The sequence below is a fragment of the Musa acuminata genome, chromosome BXJ3-1, assembly GCF_036884655.1.
Source record: "Musa acuminata AAA Group cultivar baxijiao chromosome BXJ3-1, Cavendish_Baxijiao_AAA, whole genome shotgun sequence".
Taxonomy (NCBI): domain Eukaryota; kingdom Viridiplantae; phylum Streptophyta; class Magnoliopsida; order Zingiberales; family Musaceae; genus Musa; species Musa acuminata.
The window spans coordinates 6,714,201-6,739,211 of NC_088349.1; the positions used below are offsets into that span (position 1 = coordinate 6,714,201).

Genomic DNA, 25,011 nt, shown 5'->3' on the forward strand with positions numbered 1-25,011 from the left:
ACAAATCAATTCCTAGACAAGGCAACTCCAGGAAGACTCAAACCTGTTTCTCTATGTTAAAGAAGCAAGCTGAGCTCTTAAATTGATAACAAAGTATTTCAGAAGAGGAATCAAGTTTTGATGTTATGTGACAACCAGTGGAAAACGGCATGGCGTAACGTTCGAATGAACCAGCAGATAACTTGCAGATATGATGTAATGGAAATTGTGAGTTTCTGTGTCTCGTAGAGTTCGTAAAACGTTGAGGTGTTTGCTCATAATACTAAAATTAACAAAACAAGTTGACACTTGTGAATGGCCAAAAGTTTACAACTCAAACAGCTTAAGAAATCATGTTTAAGCGAGACCATTAACGGAAATATCAAAAGAGAGATTGAGCCGTTACCATGTTCATTCAGAAAGTTTGAACCAATATGGCAGATTTACCAAATCAATCATCAGACTCCTTGGATGATTCGTTAGGTTCCGAAATAGGCGCTTTCTGGCCTTTATGTGCCACAACTGATTCACGAAACTCTTGCACAATGCTGCTGTCCTTGAACTTGAGAGCAACAGTAGTCAGGCCATCCTTTCCTTCTCCAGTGCTATTAATGCAAGCAAAAGTAATGCCTCTCTTGTCCATGTCGGTGAGGGACATGTCTGGGTAAAGGTTTGCATTCAAGATCAGCCTATAATTACCCTTGGATCGCATAACAAGCCTTGCTTTTTCCACATCTGATGCTGAGATATTTATCTTAAGCTCTCCCTTGCCCCTCTCCTTCCACCCTCCGTCCAAATACTCGTACATTATGGCATCAGCAGTAAAAACTGCTCTCTCGTTCTCTTCGCCTGTCTCAACAGGCACCTCCGAGAGTTTCACACTCTTAGAGGCATCTGGTGCAGCCCCCAGCGCTGGCAAGGAAGAGTCCCCATTATTAGCACTCCCGGTACCGAAGGAAAATAATGAACTTTCACTCTTGAATGCAAAAGGAGATGCAAAACTTGTTCCAAACTTGGATCCTTCCTTGGCAAAGCTTCCAAAGGCAAAAGAAGAAGTTGAGAATCCAGTTCCTGCAAGCCCTGAAAAGGCATTTTGGCTACTTGATAATTGCTGAAATGAATTCAGAGGTGCATCAGGTTCAGCAGGATCTTTTTGATCATTTTCCTCCACTTCTTTCTCACTTTCCTTTTCTTCATTCTCAGTTTTATCTCCAGCTTCTTCTGTCGTTTCTTTAGCTTCCTTCTCAGTTTCTTTGAGGTCAACCCCATTTGTTTCATCTATACCTCCACTATCATTTTTTACCCCACCTTCTTTGGCATCTTTACTGGTGTCCACAGGTTGGTGTTTCTCTTCGATTTCATCATTTTTCACCTTATCATCACCTGGTGCTGATGATGGTTCAGGTTTCACATCCAATTTCTCGCTACTCTCTTTCGTTTTCTCAATTTCGTTAATAGAATCACTAATTTCACTTCCTTTACCCGCATCAGTAATTAAGCTGTCCTCATTAGTATCATTTTGTTCTCCTACAGGTTTTGTACAACCACCAGTTTCAGGTTGCTCAACTGCATTAGTTGCTTCCGTACTGGAGTCCACTGGAGCCACTAAACGAATTCCAGCAAAAGGATTTGAAGCAGCAGCTGTTGGTGGCTGATTGCGCCGAACCTTCAGTATTCTTCTAGTAGCCATTACTTCCTCACTGGCTTTTTTGAAAGTACCCATCTCTGCCTCAGGAGCATCTTCATCAGGATCAGGGTCATCCTTTGATAGTTGTCTTCCAGCGACCCTCTTCTTGGATGCAGGTAAGGCACTTTCTGCATCCCCCATTTGAACAAACCTAAGCTTGACACTCTGACTTCCCAACGAAACCTGAAAACTTAAATTAGTAACAAAGGAAAATATTATTGTTCCTGAAGTGATATAACAACAGAACATTTTCTACAATTTTTGGCAAATGATGATTAAATGCAGCAGCTAAAAAAGCAAAAGACATAGTGCACATATACCATCATATTAGAAATAAATTCTAGCAATGACTATATGAAAGAATGAAAACGTAGTAGTCTCTCATGAAATCAAAAAAGACATACCTGATTACCATTATCAGGAAACGAACTAGAAGGCTAGAATTTAGGTTTCACTCAACTGAATAGGAAAGCAATCTTCATGAACAGTATGATGCATGAGACCCAATAAATAGACTTGTATTGAAAACTTTGTGAAATGTCTAGGGGCTTAGAAGATGATGTAATTTCAAGACATTTTATTTCTAAACCATGTAATAGCAAGATGATCAGTAAGTGTTTTATCCCAACATCAGCCTCCTCTAAAAGGCTATTGCAATAACAGAGAAGATGATGAAGCAAACTCTTCTTTGTTCATAAGGTCTTGTAATCTGTTCTTCCTCACTAGTTGGTTCAAACTTCATAATGAATCCCAGAATCTTAACACCACACAAGTCATTTTCTTCAATTGGGGAAAAGCAAAAGAAGATATTTCAGTCCCTGCCTTCGAATAAATAAATGCCCACTATACTATTCCAGCAAACGTTGCAATTTGCAAATGGTCTATCCAGAAATGCAACCAAAGATGCATATGGTCGCTAATCACTAACTAGATTAACAACGTATGAACAATATAACTTCCAAACTACTTTGAAAAAGTTATTATGTAAGCCTTCATGGAGAAATGAAAAACGGAAACAGAAGAACATCAACTGGATTCATAACTTAAAACAACTAAAATTGTGCACAAATTTTAATTCGATTTCAATACCTTAATCATACTCTACTAAGAATCCACGAAACAAGAAATCTTGCTACAGCAGTCATATAGGCAAATAATGCATGTCATAAAGCATAATTGACAGACAAAAAATTCATTCCTTTTACGAGAAAACAGATAATAGGTTACTCACAGGTCTAACATAACTCATTCAGAGCGGAAAAAAAGTGCCAAGAGAGCAGTATCACACAAATAATCCTCAAGTGGCCTTTCTTATGTCTATGCAGTGATCAAGTAAAATACAGTGGCTTAGCACGAAAGCTGGGATGTCCAACATGCGTAGTCTTGTGCTACGCGGTCATTTAGGTTGCAAAATAACAACCCTCCCATGGAACAAAAGTTTGCCCTCTCTTATGCATTAATATTTAATCATGCCAACAAAAATAAGAACACTAAAAACGACTACTCTAGATCATAGATTCAAGTATCAATCAATCTTCATATCCCTTCAACTACTATTTCCATTGGCCTCCATGTCTAATCAAAATCATTCGTTCATGGTAAAAGGAGTGACGAGAATATCACACATATAATCCTAAAATGGCCTTTCTCTGGTCTAATATACAGCGGCTTAGCAGACAAATCCGCTACTGAAGTGCGCACAAAAGATAAAAATATTCTTCAGATGATAAACATGTATCCATTATAACCGCAAGGCAGCACACAGCCACTAGCCACCATCCGTCAACAAGCGAACAAGCCAGCAGTACAACATCGACTCTTTATGTGAACATCTACACAACTATGCAAGTGGAGAAAAGACCTAACTACGGAAATGCGATCTTTGCTCGTGGAATTGATCAAAAGTAAAATCCTATATATCAAACCTCAATATTACAAGCTAAAGCCCTAAAGAAAGTGCCTCATGTAAGATCCCAATCCAGATCGTGAGTTCGCCCCTCGACACATCAAGACTAGGGTTCGCTTCCGAGATCAGGGAAAGAAAACAAGGGGAAATTAATCACAAGACCGTGAAATCAGGAAGACGAGAGAAAGGAGGAAGGCATAGTACCCTCGAGAATCGCTACTGAGTTGGGTGGATGACGGATTTCGCGTTCTTCCCCCCTCCCGGAGCGACTGAGACGAGGGCAGGTGATGCCCTCCTCCCCAAATCAGCGATGAACACGGATACGCGTGGTTTTGCCCTAGCTTATCCTGACCGTCGATGATTACCCAACGGCGCATGGGAGCTTATAAAGAGTTCTCCTACTGTCCCCTGTGTAATTTGGGCCGGCCTGCTCACGCGCACACACACAACCCAAAACCCTAATGGTTTCGTCTTATCTCTGTTTATGGGTTCGGCTAACTATGTAGCATTGGAAGATAAATCCAAAAAATAGATACCTTCTTACCCGATGATGACATATGTGACATTTGGTGGTTGGTTTTACTTGGCTTCTTGCGGTTGTTATAGGACTCGAGGAAAACGGATGCATGAACGTACCGTGTTATCGTAACACACAAACACCGGAATCGCACAAGCCAAATAGAACAACAAACAATTTATTGGTGCTATAGAAAGATTCCTTCCAATTATCTGATTTCAATGGAAAATTATGATTTACCATCATGTCATATAATATTTGAATGGTAACACATCTACTTTGTTTGAACTTTGCCAAATTTTTTTTTATTGATCCAATGATTGTTTGTACAGTTAAATGATCGAGGAGTAATCGTTAGAGGGTTTTCTACGAAATGTTGGGACAATTTGGAAGAGCCTGAATTATGGTCAGGTCAGGACCCATATGATCTTCTCACGCTCAAACCTTGGTCGAGTCCTAATGAGTAATCCAATAATTAAGTCTTGCCAGTTATGTTGTCATAACGTAGCATAATTATCTGCAGACGAATAAAGAAAATCTAATGCCATGGTCATAACATTCATACATAAATGTAATGCAATCGAGTACGTCAGACCAATCGAGTTCATTAATATTCAACCTCATGAAGGAAACATCAGTTACCTTCTGAGGTTAACAAAGGCCATCTATAAGCTGATGGAACAATTTTATCAACTCAAATCTTGGAAGCAAACGAGAGGCCTTCCTTTGCAAGTTGTTCGAGGTCTGTGACTTGGGGCTGCAGCCTTGCTAACTTGGCTATTGTCTTGGTCTCATCTGGTGATCCACCTTCCAGGAAAGCCCCCAGCAGCTTTCCATCTTTGATCCAGTAGGAGCCAAATTTTGGTTTAGCTGATGCAGGGTCGTTGTCACCGAACATAACTGTTTCTCCCACATTGTCTCCATAGAATTGCCATGACAGATCAAAAGAGCGGGAATAGAAGTAAGGAAGATAATCATATTCATCGATTACTTTACCTTCCTCACTTGCCTTGATTGCCTGATTCAAGTTTAAAAGAAAAGGCTCAAAGACCATCCAGCTTATGAGCGATAGATACTAAGTGCAGGCGTGTAAAACATTCTCTAAAGAGAAAAGGAGAAAAAAAAAAAAAAAGTGGAATCGACAAGATTACTAGTAACCTTGACAGCCTGCTCTGCTGATTTTCTGGCATGATCGACATGCTCGACTCTCCTTATATCGTTGTATAGTTTCATGGGGAAGGTAGCTACGTCTCCCACAGCATACACCCCAGGAACACTTGTTTGGAAGAACCCATCAGTCTGCAACACAAAGAATATTGTAGAACTTTTTGAATAAAATTTATCATAAATACAAAGACAAATACACATGCAGGTAGATTACAATTGAAATTTAGAGGCACAAAGTGCAAACAATATCTTAAACTCAGGATATGAAGAAAAATGCAAAATAACATGTTTTCCAATGCACAACCGGAAGATGAAAAGGGCATGATAAAGATACTCAGAAAGTATCAAGTTGTAAGTATTCAGTTGCAAATTGAAACTGGTAGGTGAATATTCAGTATGCTAAATAGTCAGAACAAAGCTAGATGGTTAAGGTCAATTGCAAATAATGACAACACCTATTCCTGTGATATTTAAAGGGGACAACAAAGTTGACTTAACCTTGATTCCACCTTTCTCCTCTTCGACTTGGGCTTTGAACAGTTTTGTAAGGGGTCTACCACCAACACCAACTACTACAATGTCTGCTTCAAGTACTCTTCCATCTTTCAACTTCACTGATGTTACCTGATAATTGAAACTACTAATCAACTAATGCCTGAGAAGAAAAATGTAACCTTGAATGTTGTCTGTAGGGTATCAATAGTGCTTTAAAACTTACATCTCCATTGGCATCAGAATCAAATCCAACAACAAGTGTCCCTTTATCTATTTTTACTCCCTTATTTGCATAATAACCTTCATAGAAAGCAGCAATGTCTGAAGTAAAAAGCCTAGGCACTGCAAGAAAAAATAAACTATGTTAGGACTTTATTGTATTCAAGAATCTAACTCCATGTATATGAAACGGATCTCTCAGGATTAACAGTCTGAAATTCGATGAGAAGGTAAGCCTAAGTTGATCAAATATTACTACCTTTAAGCATATACTTAGTTTCTATAAATCTTATTTTGTTCAAATAACAAAAAAATATATGATGTAGGTTATAAGGAACATACTGCACCAGGGCTCAGGGTACACCATAGTGACATCGAAGTTGTTCATTTTCATAACAGCACTAAGTTCAAGACCAATGTATCCTCCTCCAACAATGACAACTTTTCCATTCTTCTTTGTCTCTATTGCTGCCACAAGCTTATCAGCATCATCGATTTCCCTTAGATAAAATATGTTGTTAGCATTTGCTCCAGGAGTACCAAAATCAGAGAGATTTATAACCTGCATATAAGGCATGTGAAAAACAACATTAAGTTGGATCACTTTTAAACTCAATGTGATCCAGATATTGTAAGGTTGGCTAAGTTCATCCAACTGACTTACAGTAGAACCAGTGGCAATAATCAGAATATCATATGTGAAGGTTGCACCAGCTGCACTGGTTAGAGTCTTGGAAGCCAAATCTGCTTTTACGATTTCAGTGCTGAGAATCAGTTCTATTCCTGTAGCCACAAACAGATGTGTAAAATAACATTTAAATATATGAAATATATAAAGGATAACACAGAGTAATACATAAAAACACAAGAATACAATTTAATGTATATATAAAAGTATAATATAAAAAGTAGATACATAGTAAAAATGATATGAGAACCATTTACATTATAAAATAACATGAAATAAAAATAAATAAAAAATATATACTATAAATAAAATTACAGCAAATTAATATATATAATTATTGTAACCAGTTTAAATTTTGATTCTAATTCTGAAATTTGTAAACCAACAATGTAAAAGACTCAAGTCATTCCAATTCCAATCTCACAGTATGCAAAACAATCAATGTGAGAGGATAGTCTTATTCCGATTTCACAAAAGTTTCCATTTTAATGCCAATTCTGATTCCAATGTGACACATGTTTCCATGTGCTGCACACCAAAATACCACAAAAAAGTATTTATTATGAATACTGACCGTTTTCTGAATACCACTCTGGAAGTAGTCTTTCTCCCCCACTCCCTACACAAACATGAAAGCCTGGGAGCCTTGCAGCGCCTGTGAATTCAGAATATATAATTGAAATAAATAAAGATAACAAAAGTAGATGCTTTTCTGCAGGTCCATCGATGAAGAAAGCATTTCAATGGATCAATTAAAGATGCATGCAACTTGTCGTGTGTGCAACATACAGGGATTATGACTCAGGTTGCACGAGTCTACTGATGCAAATACAGCTTTTTGCAGATACACCAATTAAATAATGGAAAAGTCAATTGGTACATTACCCAGTTGAGGAGGTATTGATTCACAAAAACTGATTAAAAAAAGGCATCAGGTTTTGAATATTAGAAAAACTTAATAGGAGATACCATAAGGAAACACACATCTATTGGAAAACCAATAAAAAACATCATAATCAACTAATAATGACAACTTTTGACCTACCCTGAGGGAAGAGGTATCCCTTGCTAAGTGCTGGTCGTTCATAAGGAGCCACCTGAAAGATACTATCTTGTTAAGAATCAATGTGCCAAAGAAATGTGCTTCAAGGAATGTGATAAAAATAGTAGATATAAGAAATAATCAACAATGCCATGGTTATAACAGAAATGATTTACTAGCAGTGACATTCACGATATTTAACAGCGACGTAAGTTGGCTGCTTTCAGCAATAAGAGAACTTACAGGTTCTATTTCTTGGTGTGCTAAGATATGCTGAGATAAGGAATAGCATCAATATGAGGAGAATCTTAAAAAATTCATGATTCGTAGACCTCTAGAGATTATAACCTTTCGATGACCAGTAGATCATGATAGAGTCCTTACAAAAGATAATTTGGTCAAGAGAAGATTTGGTAGAAGGGTTGCTAAATATTCAAGAGGTGTATCCATTAATTATATCGATGTGGTGGAATTACTAGGAAAGATAGGAAAAATAATAATTTTATTCATGAACAACTGTATATCGCTTTGATAGAGAATAAGATGAGAGAAAATCATTTAGGATGATATGGGCACATCATTAGGAGACCTCTGGATACAATAGTCAAAAGAGATAAAATCATAATGATAGTGGCATGAGAAGAGAAAAAGGAAGACCTAAAAGGATTTTGAATCTATAAATAAAGATTTAATTATCTTGACTTACAATTTATATATCTCAATGGTGACAAAAGATCTATGTAACCAACCCCAAAGAATTGAGACTTACAGTTTTGTTGTTGTTATTATTGTTGTTGCTGAATATTTTAGATAATCTATCTTTTGGGGAGAACTTCACAAGAAGGCAGAATTTCTAGGAAACAAAGGATTGTGATGGTTTAGTGCAACTGCTCTTCAAAATTTGAAAAGAAAGAACAAGCTTATTTCTATGGTAATGATTAAACATTGTTTTCCATCTCAAGCAAGGGCTTCTTTTCAGAATCCACTTAGTTTTTCTCAAATAGATGTTGTTTTTCAGTCGCTGGCTCAGTGACTATAGTTCAAAATCTAGGGAAAAAACCTTCTTTACGAAATGTTTCAATAGACAATCTCAAAACAATTAGATTGTGGCCAATTACCACCATACCACAAACTTTGTTCTATAAAAAGCACAATATCTCATTTGAATTATAAAATTTTCAACAATATCTGAACCCACAACAACACCATTATGACTAGGAAGACAAATGGAATACCTCATATGTTCAACAAAATGCTACTATATATTTGAAGTAAAGCAAAATAAGATATGCCAAAGGCTCAGCATAATTATTAGAACTGAAGCTATCAATGACCTGGTCAAGTTTCCATTCACTGATCACTGGTTGGACTGGTGGTTCAATTGGTTCACCCACAAATTCAGTAGAACACACTATAAACATGCTGCTTATCAATGCAAATAGCTAGAGATATCCAAAGAATTAAGTGTGAACTTCAGTCGTAACTGGGGCAATTGCTTAAAAACTCAGCTGAGTCAGGCTCAAAAATGCAGAACTCAGGTTAGAATGAAGAGAACTCATTGAACCCAAGCAAGTTGCTTATTACTTGGACTGATCTCAATGACAATCAGATTGGGATGCCAAAATGATCACTAGTCTTGAAAGTTATACGCTAGTTATAACCTAAGATACTCATGAAAATACATAGTAAGAGAAAAAAAAGGTGTAGTTATCAAGTAACATATGAAACAGGAAAATCATAGGGTTGTCTAATCCCTGACCCTCCTAAATTCCATGAAGCAGATGAAGGATTTGAGGCACTCCTCCTAAAGAGAAATAGCCTTATCTCCATCGTGCCATAAAAGATCACCTTTTCCTCCCTTCAAATCACCATTAGTGTTGACCATCCCCAACTGCATCACACCCCGATTCCTGCTCCTATAATAATATTTTACACCCAAATCTCGAAAGAAAGGATCAATTCCCAACCATAGCAACTCACCATTTACACATTCTCCTCTTTTCATCTCTACCTTCCCTAGGGCTCAAAAGGTTGAGACCACAACCAAGTCCTACAACCAGACTCGGTCTCTGTTTGTGATAAAAGGCAAGATTGAGATATGCTATCCACTCCCAGTGATCCTGATAAGTCATTTTCCCTTTTGTGGGGAAGAATATGTTTAATTCATGTCTATGACGACTGACATTTAGGTTGTAGAAGATTTCAATTTTCTAATGATTTTGTTCAGAATTGGGAGTTTGATTTGCTTTTCACCCCTTAGATATATATCAATAAAAGATTTAGATATCAGAAGCAAAGAAAGCAACAGGCATCAATGTCATGCATATGTATCTTTTTTTGTTTCTGAACAAATTTACGTTGAGTCAGTGAAACCACACATAGTAGTGTTATCCACTCCGTCCGTAAAAATTTACCACGACTATAAGTCTACAACCTAGAAAGAAGGAGTGCTAGTATGGATACAACAACATCTCAATTTGTCGACTGTAACACCAAAAAAGCCAATAATTTATTGAAAAAGTGTGAAGAGAAATTTATCAAAAGGTAGAGCACAACACCGCCTCTTTTGATATGATTGCCAATTCTCCTGGATTGAGGCCATGCTTCGCAAACTCTCTAGCCGCATATCCCTGCAAAATCAAAGTGAAAAACCCTGATATTGTTGCAACAACTGCAATTGGGGAAAATGCAAAGGATGAAGAATGCAATGACAGCAGCTATCATCACACACTGAATCGTTAGTATCTCTGATAATGGAAGATTATTGTAGTACCCGATCATATATTTAGAGTACGTGGAGAGAAACTTAAACGAAAAACATCACTATTCCCAGCCAGATCAAAAGGATCTGGGAAATTCTACGGACCCAAACTGGAAAAGGAGTGTGAAGAAGAGGGAAGACCAGGGAAAAGGCGATCAGAGACTCACCGCTGCGACGCCGCCGCCGAGGATCACGTACTTGAAGTGCTTCTCCGCCATGATTTCTGTAAGGGGTGAAGAACTAGCTGTTGACAGAGGCTGCCGATTAATTGGCTTCAATTTATAGGGGAGGGGCCGCAAGGATTGGTCGGGGAACGCCACAGTTGCTTCGAGACACGTGGCGGATCCTGGTACGCTTATCGCTAACAAACCACGCCCTCGCCACGACAGCCTGCCCCAATATGGACTGTCGTTGCGACGGTCGCGGCCCGCAATCACGGACGCCCTCTGATTAGTGAAGGATTTCGCGATCACAGATCGCGCCCGTTCATTCAGAGGTCCCTGTGTGAACGCTCCGAGATTCTTTCGTTAGAAATAACATATGGGCTTGCCGGTGCGAAATAGTAAAATGACAGACTTGTTATCCAGGCCTCGATGGCTTTACTAAATGTGAGCCACAGGCCCAACCGATGCAACGAAAATTATTCACTTCACATGCGTTCCAAGCTTTAGATCCATCTTGATAAATCCAGGGAGTGGTGTCTAATAGATCATAATGCTTGCCGTGACAGTGGGTCAAACTTTGGTCAAATCACTAGAAATTATGTCATTTACTTCTGAACACGGTTCAGTTCAGTACATGGCAACTCTGAGTGTTTTAAGAGTAATAAACCGAGGTTATTGGGGGCAATTAAAAAATTCCTATCTTCCACTTGTGTTTCCAAGGAAAAGAAATCTCACATTTAGCACGATCAATTCTTTGAAATCTAAATTATGTTGTGTCAACACACATTGGCCCTAAGATATCAACATACAACGTTACCAGGTCTTAAATATCAACATGTTCATCAATTGCTTTGAGAATTGAGGAGAGACTGAATCACTAAGATGAAAATATAGGAGGGAGATGATCACCTTGATGGGTAGGTTCCTTTCTAAATAACAGACACGTTAATTACCAAACAGTAGCATGAAAGTCACAAATTAACATGTTAATCACAAGCAGCATAACTTACAACTTCAAGTTGCAGAAACAACAGACGTTAAATTATCAACAACAGAAACCAGCACTTAGCCTTTACATCCACAGCAGCCAAATAGTTTTACTATTCGTCAGCGGAATCTTTTGTACCTAAAACCAGTGGAGTAACAAAAATGGGTAGCACTCACTGCATTTAACGAGCTTGAGAGCTTTAATAAGGCTCTCCACTTGTACAGTTAAAGAAAGCCAATTTAATTCCAACTTAATAAACAACATCAAATATAAATGACATCCAGATCGTCCAAGCGGACCAACAGGACAGCAGTAGAATCTTTCCTTTAGTGCGTCGTCCACTTTATCACCGATTTCCTACAATCAAGATAAAAACATGATACACTTCAGTGTAGTCATAATTTAAGGTGTAGGAATTACTAACAGTGTAGTCAGGACACAAGGTACAGGCATATATTGGGATCAGGCCAACAAATAACAGTTGGTAAAGGTTTGATATTTTAAGTCGTGATTTCATGCATCAAATGAACATACCCTTGCTACAATGAACAGTTCAAAATCTACAATTTAGGAACTGTAACATTCAATATCTTCACGTCCTGATAAGGCTTGTCACTCTTATCTGTCTTAACCTTCTCTATTCCCTGCTCAAATACCATCAGAGGGAAGAAAGTCAATATGTAACTAATAACCTGATAACAACAAAGTTTGCAAGCTATTGTACCTGAACAACGTCCATCCCCTTGACAACTCTGCCAAAAACAGTATGCTTATTATCCAACCATGGGGTAGCCACTGTGGTAATAAAGAACTGAGAACCATTGGTATTTGGCCCAGCATTTGCCATTGATAATGTGAAAGGTCTGTCATGTCGTAAGCTGCAAGCATGCAGATAACAATAACACCAATCAGATGCATTATAATAGTCAAGAATTTATTGTAAGAACTAATTTAAGTGTATTGTCCAAATCGGAGGCACTGGATTTTTTTTTAACAACTCTAATAATATATATATATATATATATATATATATATATATATATATATATATATATATATATATATATATATATATATATATATATATATCAAGCTCTTGATTGCATTTCTTCAATGAAACAATATAAGCCTACATCAACTCCTGTCCAAAGTTCACTCCTATTGAATGGAGACAATGATGCCCTCAGATTAACAATTCCTCAATCGTCAATATAGTAAAGTCAGAATTATCATCAGAGTTGAAATTTTGCTTGATGTGCAAGTATATACGACTCCAACAAGAACAATGTCCTTTGGCATATTCAGGCTCTAAAATTTAAAACTATACTAATCATAAATATATTTAGGAAATAATGGTCAAGGTTTAAAACTATGATTAATCAGTACCCTAATGCTGAAAAATGTCTTCCAATGGTTGTCAAAACTTATTCTCAATTCTATGCATAATAATTATTTGAAAATAGAATTTTTACTACCTAGCTTGGTAACATGCAAGTTAATTTTCCGAACTGATTTTATCAAAGAAAATCACATACACATTGTAACAAGAAAAACCTTTTTTTTGGAGAAAAAAAGATAACCATGAGTTAACCCTAAGTTGAATCAGTACTCGATCACTAAATTAAAACATCTTTTTCATTGTGTAAAGTAAATACTCCCTAGAATCTAATTTTTGTCTCATTTACAGGTCATATTTGTAAAACTGATGAATTCCATATGGTGACCGTTCATGGTACTACAGTGTGCAATAAGATAACTTAGGACTACTAAACCAGAAACTTGAGTTTTCTACTGCAAAGTGCTTTCTAACACCTTGATGTTTCCTAATTCTAGATTCATACCAGGTCTTGTTTTTACAACAAAATTTTTTCTCTAGGCACATTTTAAACTGCACAATTTTGAATTGAACAACACAGAATGACCAATATGAAATGTTGACACAAAAAAAGTATATCAACTAACTGTCCCAAACTCAGTGATATCTTGTTTTGCCTAGATTGTGATGATTCTTTCTTATCTAATGTATCTGTACTCTATGCTCATCAATCAAATGCCATCCTTTGTATAAAGAAAATAAGGTAGCCCAGTGCATGAGACTCCAGCCACTGTAGGTCTTGGGAAGATTAATGTAACATGGTCTTTCCCCTACAAGTAAAGAATATTTCTGTGACTCTAATTCTAGTCACCCAAGTTCACAAACCTTACCATAAGCCTACAGTAGCCTTTCATCAACCAAGAGTACTGTTAAAGAAGCGCAGTTCTCTTTTGAGTTGGTAAAGATTATCACTGGTTAAAGTATAGTTAGTTTGGGATACCTAGAGAAAGTACCTTCACTGCCTAAAACATGCCGACGGCCGACCTCTATTTTTTCAAACTGAGAGACCCAAAGGACTCAAAACTACACGGGAAAAAGTGGCCTTGCTAGAAAGCAATGAGGCTATATTCTAATATAATAGTTACTTTAGGAAAATGATTAATTTAATTATGTAGGAGCTTATAAGGTTAAGAAAGCTGGTCTTTACATAATTTTAGTGAAGTAATATTCTATCCTTCTTGAGGATTCCTCTACCTCTCTCCGACTAACTCTATTCTTCTCTTGCTTTCTGCTTTCTGTAAATGATTTTTGCAGTAGAGTACTCACAGTATATCATTCCACACTCATGTAATTTTTGCATTAACTACTGAAAATGAAAACAAGAAGAACTGTGCTAAGCAGTTGAAAACTAGCACAGAACATCGTCATATCTTATGAGAATGGATCCATCTAGCGACCTCAAGTGGTTGTAATTACAGCTTCTTGTAGGAGCAGTAAAACTAAAACCAGAAGAGAAACTTTAGAAGATATCAAAACACCTAAATTGAATATAAAAAGTGCAACCTCACAAATACCAGGGGAAGAAATGAATAAATTGTCAAAAACTGCAGACCAAGAAACTTCTATCACATAGATCTCCTATGCAACTAGGAAAGCTTAAAGAAGATACATTGCAAGTGATTGCCCACATGAGGAACTAATGCCCTGTAACTGTTTAGATTAGAAGTGATACCATACAGATTAGATGTAAGGCCAAAAATGAAATTATTGGATTCTGAAGAAAGAAGGTAAAACCAAGCAAGGTGAATCATCCAAAGTTGGTTTAAGCATGTCCAGATAGATATGTACATACATTTTCAAGCAGGATAATCAATTGTGATTGAAGCTGCAAAGTGCGCATGCGCGCACGAGAGAGAGAGAGAGAGAGAGAGAGAGAGAGAGAGAGAGAGAGAAGTTATTATTAGGAAGCATATATCGACTGCAGGGTTGTCTAGTACCATTGCACCGGATTTTGAAATAGCAAGTTAGTAGATACTACAGTATAAGGGAACAATAAAGCTTAAATGACATATCTATTGCACTGGAAACTAAAATAGAAAGTCCATACAAAAACAAATTTTATGAAACAAATTTGCCAGTAGGTTTGGATGGAAGTGCACCTTTTATGAAACTCATCTTCAAATTCCCTTCCCCATATAGATTGTCCACCAGTGCCATCACCCAAGGGATCCCCTGTCTGTATCATGAATCCTTTTATTACACGATGGAAGATGAGATTATCATAATAACCATTTTTACAATGAGTTGTGAAATTCTCCACAGTTTTTGGGCACTCTTCAGGATACAATCTCAAGTGAATATCACCAAGTGATGTGTGCAGCACCTGACAATACAATGAACCCATTCAGGAGATTAATCGAGGTCATAATCATTTCTTCACCATATTCGTGCAAACCAAATTAATATTGTTTCCTTCCTAAATTCAGCAACAAATTAAAACACTAAATGAAAGCAAACAACTGAAATATGAAAATCAAATGAACCAATGACAAATGGTACAAAGAGGTTTTATGGCATAATAAAATACAAAGCATCCTATTGGAAAACAAAAAACACTACCACATTATCAGGAAGGGATGATGTGACAGCTTTTCCTAGGTCCGATACAGCTAAAAGCTCTTCAGGAGGTGGTTTTTCATTAAAAACATCCCGTCCCTTTGTTGCATCTTCAGGTTCTTCAGGTTCTCTACGGCTATTCACAGCAAAACAAGAATGTTCAAAACAATGCAAAAGCAACTTAAACCAGGTGATTACACCATTGATAATGACAAATTGTATGCTTAACATATGCAATGTGATATGATGTTATAATCAACACAAGAAACACTCTAATACAGAGAATATTATGACAAAAAATTGCATCATAACTAGTTGTCAACAACCATTTAGTTGCAAAGAACACGATTAGATAAGGTTAATTCATGATCAATTCCAGTTCAACCTACCATGATCTATGAGTGATATTAGGAGGCAAGAAAATTGACTGCATATTGAACCATATACCTGAACAAATAAATTCTATGCTTCTTAAAAGCACAGCAAAGAAGTGTAGGATCCGTCAAGGGCTCTTTGCTCTCATTAGCATTTGCAGCTGCTGCAGGAATCTTCCTAACCTTTTTGTTACTCTTGTCACCTTGGTACAAAGCAATTCTTAAAAATCTATCATTGTTCTCCACTTTTCCAAGTATCCGTGCAACTTTATTTGTATGCAAATTAACAATCTGTAGTAGGAAAGAAAATTAAAAACATTAAATTAGAGTGATATGGAACAAACTATTGTGGGAATTTCGCTATTTATGTCTTTCCACAGCATTTAATATAGATTTGCAACCAGTACATTAAATGTTTGCATAGTTTAAACTTTAAACTACAAAGAGAATACAATCAAGACAGTCACCACAACTTCTAAGCTTCTACTACTTCATAGGTAATGTGAAATGCAAAAATATAGCCAGTAAATATGCAATTTAAAGATATGCAACAAATTAACTTGAACATACAGGTTCATGTATCAAAGAAAAGAAATGAGAAAAATAGAAGGATGGGACTTCCAAAGTAACTTTAGAATGCAATCCATGTATAAAATGCTACACGAACTATGAGCGCAAGTTTCACAAAAATAGAAATCAAAGCATGGTAGAATTGTTCAAGTTGTCAGCACAGGCAAAAAAGCAAGGCTTACTTTTATACCCAAGAGAGTAGCATAAATAAGAAAGTTAGAGCTCTCGTCAAAGATAGCATTTGGTTGTGGAGCATTTTCTGTCTTCTCTATTTCCTTCTCAACAGCCATTCTTCGCCCAAAATCAATAGCCTCAAGGCGATATAAAGGAGCATCACTTCTTTGCAGATCTTGGGCCACCTGATCAGCAATTATAACAAATTCCAGGATCCTGACAATGAATCATATTCAATGACAGCTTTCAGACAGGAATGTGTTACCTCAAGAGACTCATCATATACACGTCTTAGTTTACCCGTTTTGAACCAAAAAACACGGATCCGGCGATCTGGAGATGTTATAGCAAACTGACTACCATTTGGGCTTACCTAAACAAACAAAAACCATAAAAAAATTAAACAATTTACTAAAAATCATTTTGTTTGTTGTCCCCTTTGGAATTTAAACAGTATGAACTGCCAAAATATTGAGGTAACAGGCATTAGAAAAGAAAACACACAACGCAACAAAGTTATCTTCAAAATTGGACAAATTATCAACCATTATTTTTTTCTGCTATACAGTGAACTTACATAAAAAGACATGCATGACAGTACACCTGGTAATAACTAGAGATAAGAGTCCTAAGTTGCCACACACAAGTTGCTACACAAAATGAACTTAAAAAAAGCCGAAGAGAAGGATAAAAAGAAAGAGAAAAGCAACGATGTAAATGAGTACAGTACCTCAATTGCTGATACAGTTGTCTTGCACTTAGCAATGTCAAATAGGTTCGTGTCAGTTTTGTACTTGAAACTCACACTGCACAAAAACAAGGAAAACATATAATTATTCAATACTCATTTTCTAATGTATGAATTCCTCAAATCAGCCTGCTCATTAGAAAATTAGCTCATGAAGTTTGATCATTCATATTTATGTGGACAAACATGTGCAATCAAATAACAATGACTATTTATCTAAGGTAAGAATTATCTATTTTTTTTTATAATGCTACAATAGTACAAGAAATAGTACCAACCCATTTTCTGGAAACTGGAGATTATCCGGACACCAGTATTCAATGACACCTTTGGCATCAGCTGATATCACAACATCATGTATGTGGTTGTACTTCATTACTCGTATGGGGCCCATGTGAATCTGCAAAAGAAAGAAAATTAGACAATATACGCAACAACAAGTGTTGAAAACAGACTGATTTTGCTTTAAGGCTTCAAATAAAAAAGAATAACCACATCAACCTCCTTTGAGATGATTGGTTCATTTGAACCAGCGCGCACATCATATATGCCAACAAAAGCTGAATGTCGGTCACTAATTGCAAGCTTAGCTTTGACATCCCCCTGCCTGTAGACCCATTCAACCGCACCGGGAACAAATGGGAGACGCATCATAAACATCATGTCATAGTTAACAACATCATAAATCTTTACAGACCGGTCATTAGAGATTGTACAACACAATAAGCCATCAACACTGACCTGCATTACTGAACAACACCATGATCAACAGCAGCTAAACTAACACATGTTTTTAACTGTAAAACTTCAAAGATTAACTGTAAAGAACACATTTTTTTAACTTTGAAACATTTAGCAAGGACAAGAACATCAACATATTCAAAAAACAACTACTAGTCCTGGCAAACACCTATCATATAATGAACTAGTCCTGGCAAGTTATCTTAGCTAAGCATAAGATCAAACACCTATCATATTATGAACTAGTCCTGGCAAGGAAGATTATAATCACTAGGAAAGTACTCACAGCCAAGTCTTCTATAGGGCCAAGGTGAGATCTGAAATGTTTAGCAAACTCAATTCCTAGAGGTTTCTTCTTCCAAAATTTTAAGTGCCCTGCAAGAAATGAACATCATGGAAGAAGATGACATCAATAAACTGCAACGAAGGCACAAAACTAGAGCATAAAGATAAATAAAGTGACCAAAAACTGCCCATTTAATCTGATTTCGGAAGATTGTTTACATGGAAAAGTCATGTTATCTAAAATATAATATAACATTATACTCAATCACCATATATGATGAAGCACATGTTGGTCATCAGCTCAGACTTGCAATGTATTATCCCCTTCAGGTCATGGCCCACACAGTTATGTCCTTCAATATTGGGCCCACAATGTGCCTCAAGGAGAGGAAGCTTGGAGGCTCTTATTAAGGCCTTGGCGCTCCAACTATATAAACAATGTGGGACTAATATGGCATCATCAAGACCCCCAATTGATAAGCCACAAGCCTTTCTAGACCTACCCTTATGATGCCACATTATTCCCACATTGGTTAGGAAGTTGGAGAGCCAATATCTTATAAGAGCCTCTCCAAGCCTCCTCTCTTTAAGGTGCCCTTTGGGGATCATCTCAGAAGGATAAAAACATGCTGGGTCCTTCCAGAGCAAACAATACCTCAGGGACCACTGAGTCTGAGGCAATGACCAACATGTGCTTCATCAAATGACAGCCTGCTTATTGACCTCATTACCCCACAAATTGTTAAAAGTGTTAAATTTGGAACCCTAGCTAGAATAGCCTAATGTATAGATAATTGAGTTAAATTGATATACAAAACTAAACTAGTATACAACTAATAACTTGGGCTGAAGCATTCTTGGCTGCATGGTTTAAGGTCTGCTTTCTCCATGTTGTTGGGCCCAATGAACCTATCTAATCGATCCGTACCAATTGGTTATAGAGCAAATCTATGGGTCCTACAGAATGGGCTAATACATGTTAAGATGGGAGTTACCTGATACACACCAATATGGGGTTTCCTAGGTTCAGATCCACAAAGAAACCACAGAAAAGACATTTTGGTCAATACATATTGGCCTCGACAAAGACATCAAAGGAAAACAGGGAAGAACTACGACTAAACTGGCCTGCTACTCTAAGCATTTTGGGGCATGTACTTTTAAGTTCCATTTCATTTAAGTTAATGGACCAATGAGTCTACTGGGTCTGCTTGTGACATCAAAACAAGTGCAGTTAACAGATGGCTACTAATTAGTTCAATAGTATTGTTTAATAGGTTAGTCAAAATTCAAAACTACAATATCTGTCAGCATGTTCTAACTCCTACAACTGCTCAATGTCATTGTCAGCAATAAAGCAGTGGGAAGAGAATCAAAGCACAGTCCAATAAAATTAAGAATCATTATATCTCCAAGGAGCAAGAACATACAGGCATTAGAAATAGGAGCAGCTATATGTGCATCAGCATTGCCTTAATTCATATTAACACAAAATAGAGAAACCATAGGAAAGCAAACCGCAACGGAGATGCCCAACAAGAAGCACGGTTTTCATATCTGATCATGGCACAGCTATCTAATACATTTAGAAGTGAATTCTTCTAATCAGGTTAAACATGATAAAGAATACAAAATTTGATGCATAATGCAGCCTTTCAAATATACCTCAACCATTGTCTAGTGCCAAAAGAGAACAATTACCATCATGAACAAGATAGTGATGCAAAATTAACCAACAGTATGCAACTAGTAAACAGCGTAAGATTTAGTTTCATTTAACAACCTTGACGGGACATGATCAAAAGCCTAGAATAAACAGATTCCTCGCAAACCGCACTAAGCTAAAAAGAAAAATCAAACGCAAGAACAAGTCACACAGAAAGGAACAGTGAGAGAGAGGGAGCACCATCAACGCTTCCAGTGATAAAGAAATCGGCAGTCGACACGGCCACGTGCGTGACGACATCTCTGTGCATGTAACTTTTCTCGTACCTGCAGAATGCCATGCCTCGCGTCAGGGGAAGACCACAGGCAGAGAGCGATGACACTATGACCTGAAGCTAAAACTAAGATCTCGTAAGAGAACCGATTATTACATGTGGGCGCAAGGAAGGACGTCGAGATAGGCATGCTCGAACTGGAGAGGGCGCTTGGATCGCGCGCGAAGGGCGGGCCCGGGCCCTATCATCGTCTCCTCCTCTCCGTCCTCCGCCGGCGTTGGTGGTGGCGGGTCGGACGAGGGATTCCCGTTCCCGCGCTCCTCCATCGTCCAGAGCGAGATCAATAGAGAAGACGGGTCTGAGGGAAGAGACGCAGAGAAAACCAAGATTTAGGGTTCCGGTTATGGGGTTTCGGCTTTTGAGGAGGAGAGCCGAGATTTAGATCGGGCCGGGCTGGACCGTTAATTCTCCATATAAAGGCCCGATGCGACCACAAAAGTCCACGGGTACGCCGTGATGAGATTAAATATTTCATTCAATAAAGATGTTTATTCATTATTAAATAATATTAAAGATGGAAATATATTATTTAGAGGATTATTTTATTAAAGTAAATATATTACGTAATCTGCTTCGAAGACTGAACTAATACTTTTTTTCCTTCGTATACTTAGGGAGCCTATGGAAATGAGAGAATATATTGTAATTGGATTATTAATCAAAGAATGAATTAAATAAAAGTTGCACTCTATACTCTTAAATTTATATTTCATGCCAGCTAAAGAGGGATTCTGACATCATCCATCTAATATTGTAACAGTTTGGGCAGTCCAATAATCACAAAATTGATCACCAAAATTCCAAGACAAATAAAGAATTAATCATGACAAGAGGGTAAAAATAGCTAGTTAATCGTCACATTAATATATATATATATATATATATATATATATATATATATATATAGAGAGAGAGAGAGAGAGAGAGAGAGAGAGAGAGAGAGAGAGAGAGAGACAATAGGTCTAGTCACCAGTTTTGTGACAGGCTTCAATGATGAGTACTTTGTCCAGAATCGAACACTTGCCTGCAATTAGAACTCCGCACTAGGTTGGATGTCGATGAAACAAGGAAGAAGCCAGTGATCAAAACAGTCGCCAGCTTCACTTGCTCTTGAAAGCTTGGATCAACAGAGTGAACTGAGACGCCCTCTTCGCCAACTCCTCCTCCGACCACGGCCTGCTCGCGAGCGCGCTCCTCGCCCGGAACATGAAGGTGGCGCCGCTTGGTGACCCGCGGAACCACCAGTCGTGCACGTCCCACAGCACGTCGATCGCTGATCCGTCCACCAATATGGTCTGATTCCCGCGGAAGTTCCACATCACGCGCTTCACATGGAGCAGCCTCTTCCTGTCGACGCAGACGTAGAGCTCGGCGTCGGTCTCGTCTCCCTTGCATCTTACCATGATCTCGTGATCCTTGCCGCCGTCGCGAAACTGAGCCTTGGTGGAGTAGAGCGTGGCGCCGAACACTTGCTCCCTCCTGCTGTACATGGAGGACGCGGCGACCAACACCTTGTCTTCGAACTTCTTGATGAATTCTCTCCACATATCACCTAGCAATAGCACGAACACCTTGTCGGCCATCATGACGAGGTAGAAGTCCCGCGTGGGCTCAGCTCCTGCGCCATACGTCGCGGCGGAGATGTCCCAGTGGAGAGCAAACTCGGAGTTCCCGATGGCGAAGGGCTGGCTTCCCTTCTTCCTCATCAAGAGCTGGCCGGTGGTTCCGCGGGGATCCGAGACACCAGAACCGGGGTTCTCTTCGATCACGACCAAGACCGACGTATCGCCGTTGTTCTTGTGCCAGGTGACCTTGATGAGCAACTCATTATCGGTGGACAGAGCGGCTCTGTAGCAGCAGGAGACGGTGCTCTGTGGCGGCCGTTCCGAGGAGATGCTGCTCCCGGAGCATGCGGATCCGGCGACCCTGACGGCGTGATGGCCGAGGCATGGGACGAAGTCTCTCATCGTCGGAGGAAGAAGCAGCAAAGAGTTGGCGATATGACTCCTCCCAGAAGTATATTATCATGCAGTTGTTTCCTATATCCTTCACTTTGATGACTCTTTCAACTCTACTTAGTATGAGATATATGAAGGATTATGGTGGAAATAGTTTTTGTATTCTATTTATTTATATTGTATAGAATTTATAGCAGGATTGGTTTGAGGGATTTAGTTGAAGAAAGATGATAACTTCTTTAGCATTCTACCTTTCAAAATATTGAATATATTAAAAAAAATGAAAAGACTAGTAAATGTAAATACAACCTTTACATCCAATAATCAAGTGGCCTTAAACATGTAACAGAGAATCGATCCAACAATTGTTTAAGAAAGTGATTGATATCAATAAAGTTATTGCCTATAACCATAATTTCATTCACACAAACTAATAAATATATAAAATAGTTTTTTTTATTACTGTATATATAAAGAGTTATCAGATTTGAAATTAGCATATACAGTGAATGCTCGTAGAGCTTAGTGAAATTATATATAACTTTTCAGAATTTACATAGGATGTTAAGGATAAAAAAAGCACTATATTAAGTCATCAATAACTTAAGTCCCCTAGAAAAAAGATATAACAGTTGTCAAACGTTAAGTGATAGCCAAATTCAGGATAAATTGAATTATCATATATTTGATAACAAGATTGAATGCTTCTATAAAGTCAATGATCTTTGGTAAAATCTTTTAGCTACCAAATATGCTTTGTATCTAATAATGGATTCATCAAGATTCAATGTCATTCCAAAAATTCACTTACATTAGATGATTTTTTTATACGAGATTAAATGATATAGGATCTATATGACATTACAAAAGAGTGTTACCAATGGCTCGCTCCATTGTAAACTAAATAAAGTTTATATTGTCTTCTTTTATGACTCATTTATTATAAAAAAATTTAAACACGGGAGCATCCTTAGTTTAGTTCGAGGTCGGAAGGTCGGAATAAATACATTAGGGAAAGAAAAGGGTGATCAGGGTTCTCGCAAGAGTGCCACCAAGAAAATGGTGCCAATAATTGAATGATGGCATGGTTTTCGTCTTAAGACATAGAGCTGAATGGGGGGAATTAACTTTTCTTCTGGTTGTTTCATGCCTGAAGCAAGTTTGAAGAAATCAGTTGAGTTTTAGCAAAAGCTGCTTTACCAAGCAGTAAGAAAAAAGAGAATGTTCCAGTTGAGGCAAGACATGAACATTTATTTGGAAATCAAAAGAAAGAATTTGTTTGACATGGAAATGGTAAATATTCTTTTACACCATAGGTATTAATTGGTTCATACGTCCCAAAGAAATGCCTTTTGTTTTGATTTGCCTCATCATTCAATTAGTTGGTCATACTTTCAATCCACTCTGTTGTTTACTTCAAATTTCTCTTTACAGCACGAGAGAACTTTCAACTTGTTGATGCATTGAAGTTTGGTGCTATTCAGGCTGAGAAGAATGAGCTTCGCGATGAGAAACAGAGGCTAAAGGCAGACAAGGAGAGTCTGGAGCAGCAGATAGAACCTCTGAATGCTAGATCCAGCTACTTGCCGCACCCACCTGTTATACAGGCTCCCTTCACAGTCCAAAGTCAAGCTGCTGGGAGCAAGCTAATGATAAATGCCCTCCTGTTGCATAAGCCTATTGTTGATCAAGCCAAATCACAGTCAGCTCGAGCTTATTCTAGCCTGATTTCATCATTAATCTCTAAAGACAACACCGCTTATCTTTTTCCGTCTACAGCCGAAGGCTGTTTTGAGAAACAGAATTAAGATTCTCATGGATGTGTACCTTCCTGGTAAATGCCTCTTGTATCTCTCGAGTTATGAATAAGTTGCCCATCTCCCTGTAAATGCAACATAAACAGGAGATTACTGACCTCAATCTGCTGATGTATTATATATGGAGAGTCCCATATGCAAGTTAATATTGTGTTCAATGGAATAGTAATGGATCTTGGATTTATAATTATCTTGACTATTTGGGGTTGGTTGTATGATTTTATTTTTTTTCTGGAGTTGAAAAATTGACAATTACAATATAATAATCAAGTATAATCTTCCAATCCCAAAAGTAAAGTAGAGATGGAAACTGATAAAGATAATTTTGTACCTCGGAAGTTTGATCCATCTTAGAAGTGTGATACTACAAAATCAAGTGGAAAAAAAGAGGAAGCCTTGTGAAAATTTGAAATTATTGGTAATGCATAAATAATTTAATAACCAATATAATATAATATATGTCTTCAACACTTTCAACTCTATTATTTTTTGTTTTCTATTTTTTTTTCTGTTGACATCCTCTCTTATTCTCCATCATCGACTCACTTACCTTTTTCTTTTTTCGTAATTTGGCTATTGTCCTCTTCACACTTTTAGGATCATTCTTTTTCTTCCCCTTCTTTTATTACAATATTTGTAATTTATTTTTCTTTTACTAAGAAAAAGACCCTTTATTCCCTTGGCATAAAAAAGGACAAGAAGAAAACAGTGGCTGTTCCATGCAACAAAGTGAGAAAGAAGTAGCACTTTTATCTCGAGAAGATAAAGCAAAAGATGGAAGAAAGGAACCGTCACATTCA

General features: G+C 37.6%; 4 protein-coding genes across 7 annotated transcripts; all 4 read right to left on the minus strand.

Annotated features, from left to right (window-relative positions):
* Positions 1–230: 230 nt before the first annotated feature.
* On the minus strand, positions 231–3,935 carry LOC135629541 (nuclear pore complex protein NUP50B-like). Of its 3 annotated transcripts, none has more exons than XM_065137052.1 (2): positions 3,777–3,935; positions 231–1,856 (listed from the first exon to the last, which is right to left on the minus strand). In XM_065137052.1, exon 2 carries the CDS (start codon positions 1,805–1,807, stop codon positions 431–433), a length of 1,377 nt encoding a protein of 458 aa, XP_064993124.1. In that variant the 5' UTR covers positions 1,808–1,856; positions 3,777–3,935; the 3' UTR covers positions 231–430. The 3 variants fall into 3 exon arrangements, with proteins under 3 accessions (XP_064993124.1, XP_064993126.1, XP_064993125.1); XM_065137054.1 differs by having other exon boundaries at positions 231–1,831; positions 3,777–3,916; XM_065137053.1 differs by having other exon boundaries at positions 231–1,849; positions 3,777–3,914.
* A 682-nt stretch (positions 3,936–4,617) lies between these two features.
* Positions 4,618–10,724, minus strand: LOC135629483 (monodehydroascorbate reductase 3, cytosolic). Its single transcript, XM_065136915.1, has 10 exons — positions 10,629–10,724; positions 10,259–10,330; positions 7,704–7,755; positions 7,233–7,313; positions 6,635–6,753; positions 6,313–6,532; positions 5,975–6,093; positions 5,755–5,880; positions 5,248–5,388; positions 4,618–5,107 (listed from the first exon to the last, which is right to left on the minus strand). The coding sequence occupies exons 1-10, from the start codon at positions 10,677–10,679 to the stop codon at positions 4,784–4,786; spliced, it is 1,305 nt and encodes a 434-aa protein (XP_064992987.1). The 5' UTR covers positions 10,680–10,724; the 3' UTR covers positions 4,618–4,783.
* Positions 10,725–11,590: 866 nt separating this feature from the next.
* On the minus strand, positions 11,591–20,773 carry LOC135628233 (peptidyl-prolyl cis-trans isomerase CYP71). Of its 2 annotated transcripts, XM_065134806.1 has the most exons (14): positions 20,533–20,773; positions 20,343–20,428; positions 18,438–18,526; positions 17,912–18,151; positions 17,689–17,810; positions 17,393–17,468; positions 16,928–17,035; positions 16,671–16,847; positions 15,992–16,209; positions 15,548–15,680; positions 15,088–15,311; positions 12,338–12,491; positions 12,148–12,257; positions 11,591–11,970 (listed from the first exon to the last, which is right to left on the minus strand). In XM_065134806.1, the coding sequence occupies exons 1-13, from the start codon at positions 20,700–20,702 to the stop codon at positions 12,174–12,176; spliced, it is 1,881 nt and encodes a 626-aa protein (XP_064990878.1). In that variant the 5' UTR covers positions 20,703–20,773; the 3' UTR covers positions 11,591–11,970; positions 12,148–12,173. The 2 variants fall into 2 exon arrangements, with proteins under 2 accessions (XP_064990878.1, XP_064990879.1); XM_065134807.1 differs by lacking the exon at positions 20,533–20,773 and having other exon boundaries at positions 17,912–18,159; positions 20,343–20,385.
* Positions 20,774–21,394: 621 nt separating this feature from the next.
* Positions 21,395–22,508, minus strand: LOC135628683 (uncharacterized). The gene has a single exon (XM_065135494.1). It carries the CDS (start codon positions 22,401–22,403, stop codon positions 21,537–21,539), a length of 867 nt encoding a protein of 288 aa, XP_064991566.1. The 5' UTR covers positions 22,404–22,508; the 3' UTR covers positions 21,395–21,536.
* Between the last annotated feature and the right edge of the window lie 2,503 nt (positions 22,509–25,011).